The 13,097-nt window shown below is 33.0% G+C and overlaps 1 protein-coding gene across 1 annotated transcript; it reads right to left on the bottom strand.

Annotated features, from left to right (window-relative positions):
• Positions 1–7,083: 7,083 nt before the first annotated feature.
• Positions 7,084–12,783, bottom strand: LOC114273049 (protein CNGC15c). The gene is made up of 5 exons (XM_028214789.2): positions 12,577–12,783; positions 11,436–11,740; positions 11,211–11,322; positions 8,855–9,091; positions 7,084–7,843 (listed from the first exon to the last, which is right to left on the bottom strand). The coding sequence occupies exons 1-5, from the start codon at positions 12,748–12,750 to the stop codon at positions 7,199–7,201; spliced, it is 1,473 nt and encodes a 490-aa protein (XP_028070590.2). The 5' UTR covers positions 12,751–12,783; the 3' UTR covers positions 7,084–7,198.
• Between the last annotated feature and the right edge of the window lie 314 nt (positions 12,784–13,097).

Raw genomic sequence — 13,097 nt, 5'->3', positions numbered from 1 at the left:
CTCATTATGTGACTTTACACATTACAAAATTGGAAGAGAAAAAGATTGAAATATGGATCTAAAGTTTTGAAGTGCATGTAGTTCCCCAAGACTTCTCTTCTTCATAGTCTTTCCCTTCATATACAAATTTCATTTATGATCCACATCCCAATAAACCAAGTATTTCCATATATTAATTTTTCAGTTTGCACACAATTCAGTAAAATAATTAGACATAACTATTTCACATGAAATAAAACTTATATATTTATTAAAATCTACCTTATGTGAAAAGTGTTGGAAATGGTAGAAAAATTCTGAGTAAAACCATAATTTTTTCTCAAGTTTGGTCTATTTGTTAGGTGGGCCCCGAGTGTCGATTTACTCGGGTCAAAGTGGTAACGCGTTCTATGCCGCGTTGTGATTCACGTGGTATATTTGGTTGCTCAAAACCATTACCGAGTGAATGGGAAATTGAAGCCAAAGTGTGCTCCATGGAAATGGAGTTATGGTGGAAATTCCTTAAGGTTGTAAATTGGCTTGTCCCACATTGATTTGGTGGGAAGTTTTGAAAGGGTTTATAAGGCTTAGGGTGAGATACTTGGGGTGTGCCCAAGCGTTTTAGAGGGAGAGGTTATGGGCAAAATGGGCTAGACCCATTGGACCCAAAAATCACCACACACGCGCGCGCCGCCGCCGTTCGTCCGTCCGGTCAGACGGGTTGGGCTTCTAATCTTTTTGGACCAAAAACATTTGAATTTAATTTTATTTTTTGGTAAAATAAAATCCAGAATTCAAATTAAACTGATTTGGATTTTCTGTACATCCAAACAGGGCCCTTCCCGTTTTCAAACAGAATTAAACTGGTTTGGATTTATTGCTCATCCAAACAACAGATTCAAATCTGTTTAAATTTGAAACTAACAGGTTTCATACCTGTTCAATTCAAAACTAAGAGTCACCTTTATATCTATAAATAGACTAGCCTCCCATTTGGATTTCACTCCAATTTTCGTACTCCATCCTCTGCTTTAAATATTCTTCATCTTGCTGCATTTTATTTGTGAAAGAAAGAATGTAAACATTTAGTGTGTTCGTAAGGCAAACAATTTGTAGTGCTGCTATTGTTTGTGGTAGATCATTTCATCCTGGGAGATAGACGTCCAAATTCTGAAAGCACCGTGGAGAGGACGAATCTGTCTTAAGGACACAGTGTTAAACACTGGACTTGATCAGAAAATAATTCGAACAAATTAAATCAAGTAAGTTATTTAATTTATTTTCAATGTTGTTTTAATTTATTAAAATCAGATTTAAATTTTATTTTTGTAACAAAATAAAATCTGTGGTTTTATTTATTTATTTTTATTTCGAGTTTGATTTTTGTAATCAAACAAATTCTCTCATTTTTCTTTATTTCTTTATATTCTTGTTGTTGTTTTGTACACAACAGAATTTAATCTTTTTAAATACAGTGAAGATTGTCCAACAATCTTAAGACTGATTCCTTTTTGGTATCTTCATTGTATTTAATTTTCTGTGTTTTCAAACTAATATTCTGGTTAGAAAAACAAATAGTGATTTATGCTATTTGACAGATAGTAGTAATATACTGTCTCTTTTCTTTGACAACTAGTAGTAATATACTGGTGTCATTAATAATTGCAGAATATTATTTGGTGTTACAGAAAATTATTTTGGTATTTTATTTTTCTAGTTTCAGTTACAAGGAAAATAAAATTACAGTATTTTTCTAGTTTTAGTAACAAGAAAATAAAATGATTTTGTGTTATAATTTATTTTCTGGTTTAAGTAACTAGAAAATTAAGTTGTGGTTTGGTTTTCTGATTTTTGTAATCAGATATTATTTCAGTATTTTATTTTACCAGTTTTAGTAACAAGGAAAATAAAATTATTTTGTATTGTAATTTATTTTCTGGTTTTAGTAACTAGAAAATTAATTTTGTTAATCAATCATGTAACTTTGTGACTCGGTCACAATCTGTTAATTTTGTAAGTAACTTATGGTTTCGTTTGGTAGAGCACTTACTTTTGAACCATTTGTGAAAAGGTGTTAATTATTTTGACTTTCTCATAGTTCATCGTAAGTATACATGGAAGAATTTGTTTTTAGAGTAAAATATTAGTTTGACAAACTAATTTTATTTTCATTACAATGTGGATTCATAGTCTTGAATTGTTTCTGCACTTGAGTCGGAAAAAATATATATATATATATATATATATATATATATATTCACAAGAACATTTTAATGCATATTTAATTTGTTTATTTATGTACAAATCAAACTTATTAAATGAATGTATGTTTTGTCAATTTGAAGTTTAAAGTTTAAATGCGTTGGATTTTATTTATGAGTTGAGAATCCTTTTATTTCATGATGCAAGTGAATCATGCGTGATCAAATTTATTTTGTTAATTCATTATTTTTAGTTGATGCGTTTGATATGCATGTATGATATCAACTCAAGTTATTTCTTAACAATAATTTCAAGTGATTTGGAATGATAAATTGTTATGTCGACTTTGGACATAAGCAGGTTAATTTGAATATTTCTAATCAATTTTGAATGGTGTTTAAACACCAAAGAAATTTAAACATGAAGATGTATGTAATTATATCGGTTCGTTTAATTGGGAAGTAATTTAAGAAATCTTTTATATTGATTATTGAATTATGTGACATGAGATGTCATTAATAATTATTTTACTTACGTAGTAGAATTTGTTAAACCATGAACCATTTTATTAATATGGGGGTGTATCTCTTGCATTAGTTGAGATAATTTAATTTTCTTCTGTCACAAATATTTTTATGACAGTGACATTTATTTGTTATTGAGTTGCTAGAATGTATACAATCAAATGGGTTTTTGAATTGTTTGATTCTTAGGCAAAATTTTTTATGAGGATATGATTTTGTCAAAACATTAATTCTGACTTGAGTAGTCATAATTATTTTGGTTTTTTCTTAAATTTGTTTTAAAATTCATTGATTTATATTAGAAGTGATAGGGGTGGTGAATATGATGCACCATTAAATGAATTTTGTGCACAACATGGCATTATTGACCAAACTACAGCCCCTTATTCTCCACAGCAAAATGGAATTGCTGAAAGGAAGAATAGAACTCTCAAAGAAATGATGAATGTCATGTTAATAAGTTCAGGTTTACCACAGAACTTGTGGGGGGAAGCAATATTGTCTGCTAATTATGTTCTTAATAGAATACCCCACAAGAAAACCAACAGCACTCCTTATGAATTGTGGAAAGGTCGACCGCCTTCCTACAAATACTTAAAAGAGTGGGGGTGTTTGGCAAAAGTTGAAGTTCCTGTTCCTAAAAAAATTAAGATTGGACCAAAAACAATAGACTGTGTGTTTATTGGTTATGCTCAGAATAGTAGTGCATATCGGTTTCTGACTTATAAATCAGAAATACCTGATATAAATGTGAACACTATTATAGAGTCAAGGAATGCTGTGTTTTTTGAACATGTCTTTCCTTACAAGAAAGGACAGGAATTAAGTTCACAGAAAAGAACTTATGATTGTACACAAAGTCAAGAGACTAATGACAATCGAACACAAGAGATTAGTAATAGTCTCGACCAACAGGATTTAACTAATGATGAACCAAGACGAAGTAAAAGAGCGAGAACATCAAAATCCTTTGGTCCAAATTTTCTGACATACTTGTTAGAAAATGAACCTCAAAGCTTTAAGGCAGCAATGACAGGTTCTGAAGCATCTTTGTGGAAAGAGACTGTTAATAATGAAATTGAATCCATTATGCAAAATCATACTTGGGAATTGGTGGATCTTCCACCAGGTTCTAAACCTCTTGGATATAAATGGATATTCAAGAGAAAAATGAAAGTAGATGGTTCAATTGACAAGTATAAAGCAAGACTTGTAGTTAAAGGTTACAGACAAAAGGAAGGTCTGGATTATTTTGACACATATTCCCCTGTGACAAGAATAACATCCATTCGCATGCTTATTTCTATAGCAGCGTTGTTTAATTTAGAAATACATCAAATGGATGTTAAGACAGCTTTCTTAAACGGTGATCTAAATGAAGAGATCTATATGGAACAACTCGAAGGGTTTGTAGTATCAGGGCAAGAAAAGAAAGTTTGTCGACTTGTAAAATCCCTTTATGGATTAAAACAAGCACCTAAGCAATGGCATGAAAAATTTGATCATGCAATGCTTACTAATGGATTTAAGATAAACGAATGTGACAAATGCGTCTATATTAAAAACACTGACCAAGGATATGTCATAGTTTGTCTTTATGTGGATGACATGCTTATCATTGGAAGCAGTCAAACCATGATCAAATCAACTAAGCAAATGCTTAACAAAAGATTTGATATGAAAGATATGGGGGTCGCAGATGCTATATTAGGAATGAAAATTACTAAAACATCTGACGGATATGCATTATCTCAATCTCATTATATTGAGAAAATTCTTGATAAATTTATCAAGGATGATTTGAATTTAGCTAGAACACCTGTAGACATCAGTCTTTATTTATCGAAAAATAAAGGTGATGCAGTGTCTCAGTTAAAATACTCCCAAATCATTGGAAGCCTAATGTACCTAATGAATTGTACTCGTCCTGATATAGCTTATGTTATCAGTAAATTGAGTAGGTACACTAGTAACCCCGGAGAAGACCATTGGAAAGCGATCATTCGGGTTCTTAGATATCTAAGATTCACCCGTGATTATGGTTTGAACTTTACTCGATATCCAGCAGTACTTGAAGGTTATTGTGATGCAAATTGGATATCGGATACTAAAGATTCAAAATCCACAAGTGGATATGTCTTTACTTTAGGAGGCGCTGCTGTTTCTTGGAAATCCACCAAACAAACATGCATCGCACGATCCACAATGGAATCCGAGTTCATTGCTTTGGACAAAGCAGGAGAAGAAGCAGAATGGCTTCGTCACTTCTTAGAAGACATTCCAATGTGGCCAAAACCTGTGCCAGCTATTTGCATTCATTGTGATAGTCAATCTGCAATAGGCAGGGCACAGAATCACATGTATAACGGTAAGTCACGACATATTCGTCGTCGACATAATACCGTAAGGCAATTATTGTCAAACGGAATAATCTCAATAGATTATATAAAATTTAAAGAGAATATTGCGGATCCGTTAACAAAAGGTTTGACAAAAGAGCTAGTGTATAGTTCATCAAAAGGGATGGGATTAAAGCCTATTACATAAGAGTCGTCATAATGGTAACCCTACTTATATGATTGGAGATCCCAAGAACTAAGTTCAAAGGGACAACTAAGTTATGTATGGCTCGCCAGAAATCACCAAGGGATTAAAATTCCTACCCATTCCTATGGTGAGAGTGATATCTGCAACATATGTTGTATGCAGGGGTATAAGGATAAGCTTTGCTTTTAATGATTACTTATATCTTGATTAAGGCATAAAATCAAGACGAGTATAAGGAGATACTCACAATAAGAATCACCTATATGAGTGTTGAACTGGGGCCGGTTCTATGAAAATGAAAAGGCTAAATTCTCTAGAAACACTTATGAAAACCAGGCGCGTTCAAGGCCAAAATGAACACAACAGTGAGAACCACGATGTGTTAGAAGATATTTTGTGTGAAATCTATTGTCTTGGCTTACACAAACGGCTGAACAATTCAAGGCATCGCGTCCATTGGTTAGGCAGTAAGTCCGATAGATTATCACTAGGGAAGGTTCAAGGCTGAAAACTACCTATCCTGATGCAAGATATTTTCGACTTATACTCTTTCGTTAAAGTCTGCATATTGTCGCATTTCCGTTGTCATCAAATTCCATTCATGTGGGGGATTATTGGAAATGGTAGAAAAATTCTGAGTAAAACCAGAATTTTTTCTCAAGTTTGGTCTATTTGTTAGGTGGGCCCCGAGTGTCGATTTACTCGGGTCAAAGTGGTAACGCATTCTATGCCGCGTTGTGATTCACGTGGTATATTTGGTTGCTCAAAACCATTACCGAGTGAATGGGAAATTGAAGTCAAAGTGTGCTCCATGGAAATGAAGTTATGGTGGAAATTCCTTAAGGTTGTAAATTGGCTTGTCCCACATTGATTTGGTGGGAAGTTTTGAAAGGGTTTATAAGGCTTAGGGTGAGATACTTGGGGTGTGCCCCAAGGGGCACCCAAGTGTTTTAGAGGGAGAGGTTATGGGCAAAATGGGCTAGACCCATTGGACCCAAAAATCACCACACGCGCGCGCGCGCGCCGCTGCCGCCGTCCGTCCGGTCGGGCGGGCTGGGCTGGGCCTGGGCTTGGGCGCGGGTGCGTGGTTGGGCTTCTAATCTTTTTGGGCCAAAAACATTTGAATTTAATTTTATTTTTTCGTAAAATAAAATCCAGAATTCAAATTAAACTGATTTGGATTTATTGCTTATCCAAACAGAGCCCTTCCCATTTTTTATCTGTTTGATTTATTAACCCAACAGATTCAAATCTGTTTAAATTTGAAACTAACAGGTTTCATACCTGTTCAATTCAAAACCAGGAGTCACCTTTATATCTATAAATAGACTAGCCTCCCATTTGGATTTCACTCCAATTTTCGTACTCCATCCTCTGCTTTAAATATTCTTCATCTTGCTGCATTTTATTTGTGAAAGAAAGAGTGTAAACACTTAGTGTGTTCGTAAGGCAAACAATTTGTAGTGCTGCTATTGTTTGTGGTAGATCATTTCATCCTGGGAGATAGACGTTCAAATTCTGAAAGCACCATGGAGAGGAAAAATCTGTCTTAAGGACACAGTGTCAAACACTGGACTTGATCAGAAAATAATTCGAACAAATTAAATCAAGTAAGTTATTTAATTTATTTTCAATGTTGTTTTAATTTGTTAAAATCAGATTTAAATTTTATTTTTGTAACAAAATAAAATCTGTGGTTTTATTTATTTATTTTTATTTCGAGTTTGATTTTTGTAATCAAACAAATTCTCTCCTTTTTCTTTATTTCTTTATATTCTTGTTATTGTTTTGTACACAACAAAATTTAATATTTTTAAATACAGTAAAAATTGTCCAACAAAAAGATTATATTCAATTCTATACACTTTCAATTTTTCTTAATTCATATGATGAAATTGTATCCCAAACCACATCACCATTGATACTTGACAAAAATATTATTTGACCTAAATAGTCAACGACTCCCCATAACGCTTGCTCCTAATACTACTAATTATCATAGCCGCATACTCAGCCAGCCCAGACCCTGGCTGAGGCATCATCATCTCCACATCCGCCAACCCGACCGGACTCCTACCGCCACCACCACCACCCTCCTTAGCATTAAGCTCCGCCAATGCCTTCCTCTTCCTATACCGCCTCCACGCCGCCTGTATAAAACACGCTCCCCAAGTCCGCCACTGGTGAGAATAAAACCTATACTTATGTCTAATTCTCTTGCTATGCAACCTGTGAAACTGCGACGCAACAAACTTCAAGTCCTCGGCTCCGAGAGCGAAGGCTTCGACGTCGGAGATAGTTTTGATGGTGCGAGTGGAGGAAGGGAGGGTGTCGGCGGGGCGGGTTTTGAGAGCCCATGTGAGGAGTTCATCGCCGCAGAAATCGGTTGGGCCGAGTTGGCAGGAGTTGAAGAAGCCGACTTGGCCACCGTTGGTTGTGTAGGAGTAGAGGTGGCCTCGGATTATGAAGATCATTTCTTCGAGTGGGTCTCCTTCGCGGACTATGAACATGCCTTCGGTCCACAGACTCGGTTTGAGTCTTTCGCATATTGAATCCAGTAGCCGATCGTCTATTTCATCCAATAAGGGGACCTGTGGTGTTTTTCACAATGTTATGTCTAATTCATCATATTATTTCTTTAAAATCATATTTCTCATTTATTTTGTGATAAATTATATGATAATAGTTATTAGATGGATGTAATTTTTTTAATGAGTTATCTACACAAAAGTTTAAAAAATAAAAAGATTAAATTATTAAAATGAAATTTGTGATGAACCCAATTGACTGGCGTGGATATGTTTAATTTATCTTTCTAATTAGAAAAAAATTGGATCCAAAAAAATAAAATAAAATTCTCAACCAAAATAATGTGACCGCTTGTGATACTTTCGATATTTTAAAGAAAAACACATACTATTGTGACTTACAATTTCAAAAAAGAGATGATATACATCACTTGATAATTTTATCAAAATTTTCTTCTCCTATATAGATAAACGCAACAAATATCATTTGCACATAAACAATTCACCATATCCAATAAAAAAAAAAAAGTGAGTTCCATCATTATTTTTTAATATGGTGAATCCTACCTTGCATTATATGTGGTATTCATTATGTGGATTCAAGTGTGAGTTAAAAAAATATCAAAATAAAATAAGTGATTTTCATTAGGTGGCATAAAAAATGACACTGACACGTTATTTTAGAAAGACTTTCTTTACAAAACTTCTGTTTATTATCATTTTTGCTGGAAATTAATCTACACATAACAAAAAGATTAAATTTTTTTTTATTAAGAATGTACATTATTAATAATATTCTCTCTATCGCAAAATAATAATCCCTTTTGTGGAATTGAATTTTTTTTGATAATACAATTATTACACTTTAAAAATATTAATTTTTTAAAATTACCCTTTGATAGCACATTTTTTTAGGAATATCAATTGTCATAATTGTACTTTTTGTATTATTAATGAATTTAAAAGAATGAAAAAATAAGAAATTTAAATTATTTTAGTCTTTGATTTTGAAAATAGACTAATATTTTGAGGTAATAAAAAATAAAATCAATAACACGAAATATATATACTTACACGTCTAACAAGATTGAGGGATAAGTGGCGTTTGATACGACGTCGGAGATCCTTAGGAAGATCAGTGAGGAGAGCTTCTTCATTGACACCTTGGGTAGCCACCCACTTGTATCTATCATACCTCCTCACTTTCTCTCTTAGTTCTTGGGGTAGCTGCCTGTGGTGCATCCACTGCTCTTTATCACTTTTCTTCACCCTCCACTCCTCTATCCTTACTGTTGTTGATTGTATATATCTCTGCCCAATTTCATAACATCATTACTGTATTAATTTAGATTTCCTTTCAAATAATAATTTAAGCTGTTCTTTTCTTTAATTCCCATAAATATATGATTGTACAACCATAAATACATGATGTTTGGATTGATGTTGATGGATTAGTTTTGAAAGTGTTAGGTTTTATTCTTGGTAATCCTGTTTGACAAAATTCCTTTCAGTTGTAATTTTATTCGATCTTTTATTTCAGTGAGACTATCAATTTTTAGATGCGAATCCAACCTGAATTGTGCCTATGCAGAGGAGTTTGTGATATAAATCCTATTATGTTTGTCACTTCGCTGACTATGTGGGGGATCGAACTGTCCGATCAGCTTGCGGGAGTCTAGGGGGTAGCGCCCCTTGGCGGGTCCAGGATAGCGCCCTAGCGAGGTCGAGGGGCAACACCCCTGAAGCAAAATGCAAAAATGCATTTGAAGTTGTTTGTTCGCTCGAGCGGCCGTTTGTACGCTCGAGCGCGCTCGAGTGGAGAATGTTTGGCTCTAGAAGTTTGACCTATCTCGAGTGGAGAATGTTTGGCTCTAGAAGTTTGACCTATCTGCAAAAGTACTGGAAGTTGGGATTGTGCGCTCGAGTGAACTTTCCTACACTCAAGTGAGATCCGCTTGAGCGGCCATTCTTGCGCTCGAGCGGAGAACGCGATTTAGTTTTCTATAAATATGTGTTTCAATCAGATTTTAGGGTACAACTTCCAGATCTTCTTTGAGGGTTCTAGGGTTTTCCTCTGGGGCTATTTTGCTAGTTTTTCTTTAATGTTTAATTGAGTATTTAACTCATGGTTTAAGAAGTATGCATCAAATGATTGTTTGTTTATTCTATACAAAAGAAAGAGTTGTTCCTCGGTGGATTCCAAGAAATTTGGACCTTAAGCTTTGGTGGATTCTGGAGTGGCTCATCGTCGTGGATACGACATCGGCATTGAGGATTTAATGTTGGGTAAGACGATTCGGAGGTAAAGACCGTGGTGGAAGAGACATATAGGGGTCGGTTCAATTTGGGCGTGAATTCGCTAGGTAATTGAGAGTGCACTTGTATAATTATTTTTGTTTTCTTAGTGAATTGTTTTATGACTTTTGCCCACGGTTTTTTTATCACAATTGAAGGTACTCCAATTGTAATTTTTTCACGTTAAATCGTTGTGTTGATTTGTCTTTGATTGTTTGATTGGAATTGCTACTTTTTGTTACAGATTGGGATTGCTACTTACTCATTGAAATTGATACATAACCACAAATTAATATTTAGGAGATTTCTAGATTTTTCAAAAAGATTCATGTTCAATTGCAAATAAGTAATCCAATGTTCAATACTCGCAACTTTGCTATAATTTAAGGCATTCTTTTAAGAAAAAACAAATTTCATCATTTAAAACCTCAATTTAGTGATTTTGTTATATTTTAAAGAAGTTTTTTTATTTATTTATTTTTTGGCAATTATGTTCTCTAAGAATTTTAGTTTTTGGTTCTACTTGTTTTAGCATGATCCTTTTAATTTCTACTATTTAAATTTGAGTTTAATTGAAATTTGTCAGTGTTTTTTAATTATTTAATTTTTGGATTTTAGTTTTTTTTAATTTGATTTACAAACAAGTCGCCAATGGCCTTATGGTCTAGTGACATCACTTTGATTGGGGATTTCAGGGGTTCAAACCTAGTAGGGGAATGGGCATGTGGGGGCGAGGTATTTGGGAGATTTCACATATAAGAAAAAAATATTAAAAAAATATTATGATAATTAAAATTTTATAATGATGTTTTGTTAATTAGTTTTTATTTTTATTTTTATTTTTATGAGGTGCAAAAAAATTAGTATATTTTATGTGTCAACGCTACATTAATAAGTATGAGTGATAAGTTCCATTAAACAAATGTACCAGTTACAAATAACGTAATGAATGAATTGTGATTAAAAAATGTGATTGTAACATTATTGAATATAAATAAAATAATTATCAAAAAAAAAAAAACAAAGAATTGTCCATTATAGTTGTGTCGTAGTAGGAAAAATTAAAGAGAGAGGATCAAAGAGCAGACGCAAACAAAGATTGGTGGTGTAGAGAGAGAGAGAGAGAGGAACTAACCTGCATATTACCGATGAGAAAAGCCATGTTAGTCAGGCCAAGCATGACTATGACTGTGCAATATATATTCTCCCCTATAAATATGCTTGTCGTTAAATTCTGCCCTGTTGTGCTGCACATTTATACCAATCAATTCAAATTGACCATTGAAAAAAATTTATGAAATCAAATACGAAATCTCGTATTTTGTGTTCGATTCTATGATCGATTGAATGTAATTTTTACCTGACACTTCGGAGGCCGAACCAAAGGGCGTAGAAGTATCTTGAGAAAAAGCCAGCAGTAGTGAGGCCACTACCAACTCCAGGATTGTAAATCCCATAAGGGTAACTACCATTGTTTGGATTACAAAGATCTGTGATACTGCTAGCTTGTATCCAATCATCCCTACTAGTACTATTAATTAAGTCCCTTATTTTATTGCATTCGAAGAATTCATAGTTACACGTTGTATTGTATTCGTCGCATAGGCTTCTCCAGCATGCTGCTTCTCTCTGTACCGATAAAAGGTACCCACAACTTCCCATTATCTATAATCAAAAGAAAAAAAAAATTTAAATAACAAAAAAAAATTGTAATCAATCACTGCTTTAAAGCAATAAGTTAGATCGAATTTAAAGATTTTTTTTCTTTTTTTTGAACAGATTGAACATAATTTTTTTATGCAATTGTAACTTTGTAAATTTTATTTTGTGTTATTTGTATAACTTATATGATTTTTTTTTTTTTATCGGCAAAAAAAAAAGACTTTATTAATGAAATCAATATACAGTACATATAAAAGTACATCAATATAGGGGAAGTGAGAGTACAAAGTATCAAAGTATAATTTCTTAATACCAATTAAGTTGGCACGAAGAAGAACAGTTGTTAGTTTGTTTAATTAAATAAATGAGTGATTTTTATTTTTATTTTTTTTAAATATATGCAACCAACAAGTTTGAAACACAAGACACCATTATGAATTTTTAAATATTAAGACCAAAAAAAAAAAAAAGAAAGAAAGAAAGAAGAAGAATACTAGTAGTAAAGTGTTGCATTATAAATTAATGACATGAAATAGTTTACAATTGAAACAAATTTTGTACACTCTCTTTATAACGATTTAAAAATAGTATAAAATTTATATTTGATCATATTAAAAATTATTCAAAACAATAAAAAATTCATTCTAAATCCCAACAATTATGAAACAAAAACGTACTGATTTATGAATTTTTTTTTTTAAAAAAAAAAAAAAAAAAAAATTAGGGCTCAAGTTACTGCAACCATCACGCTACACTAGTAACGGTGTCACATCTGCCATCACCGAAATACATTAGGATCAGTTCAAACATATAGTATTTTTAAGGTGATGACGACTTACATGGCTCGACAATAAGTATAACATGAGATTATAAGCAGCCCCAAGCCAAGCAGCCTCGGTGACGATCCCGGTTGCTTTAGCAATTTGAATGCTAAGTGGATAAGCTACAAACAGCCTTGGGAGGTACTGTATCATCATAACAAACCATAGGGAAGTTTTGAAGTTGGAAGTCATCGAACCTTTCAGATTAGGTATTATGCCCCAAATCAACACCTGAAAATGTATTATTATTTACATAAATTAATTAAATGGTTATAACTGCCTTGAAAGATCACTGTGATTAATATAAATATGATGGTATGCTGTCTTTCATAATAATATATATATATATTTTTAAAATTAATTAATATGATGTTTGAGAAGAAAGGCATGCGCAAACTGAGCCAGGTGGATTTTTATTTGTCAACCTATTAATTATTCATATTGTTTCTAGTTTTCTTCAAACCTAAAGCAATAACTACTTTTTTTATTTCATGATAATAATAATAATAATACTTAAAATGATGCAACTAAGAAGGCTC

This window comes from Camellia sinensis, chromosome 14 (assembly GCF_055761805.1).
Source record: "Camellia sinensis isolate YWXY chromosome 14, ASM5576180v1, whole genome shotgun sequence".
Taxonomy (NCBI): domain Eukaryota; kingdom Viridiplantae; phylum Streptophyta; class Magnoliopsida; order Ericales; family Theaceae; genus Camellia; species Camellia sinensis.
Note: the sequence above shows the minus strand (reverse complement) of the source record. Positions and strands in the feature narration are given on the sequence as shown.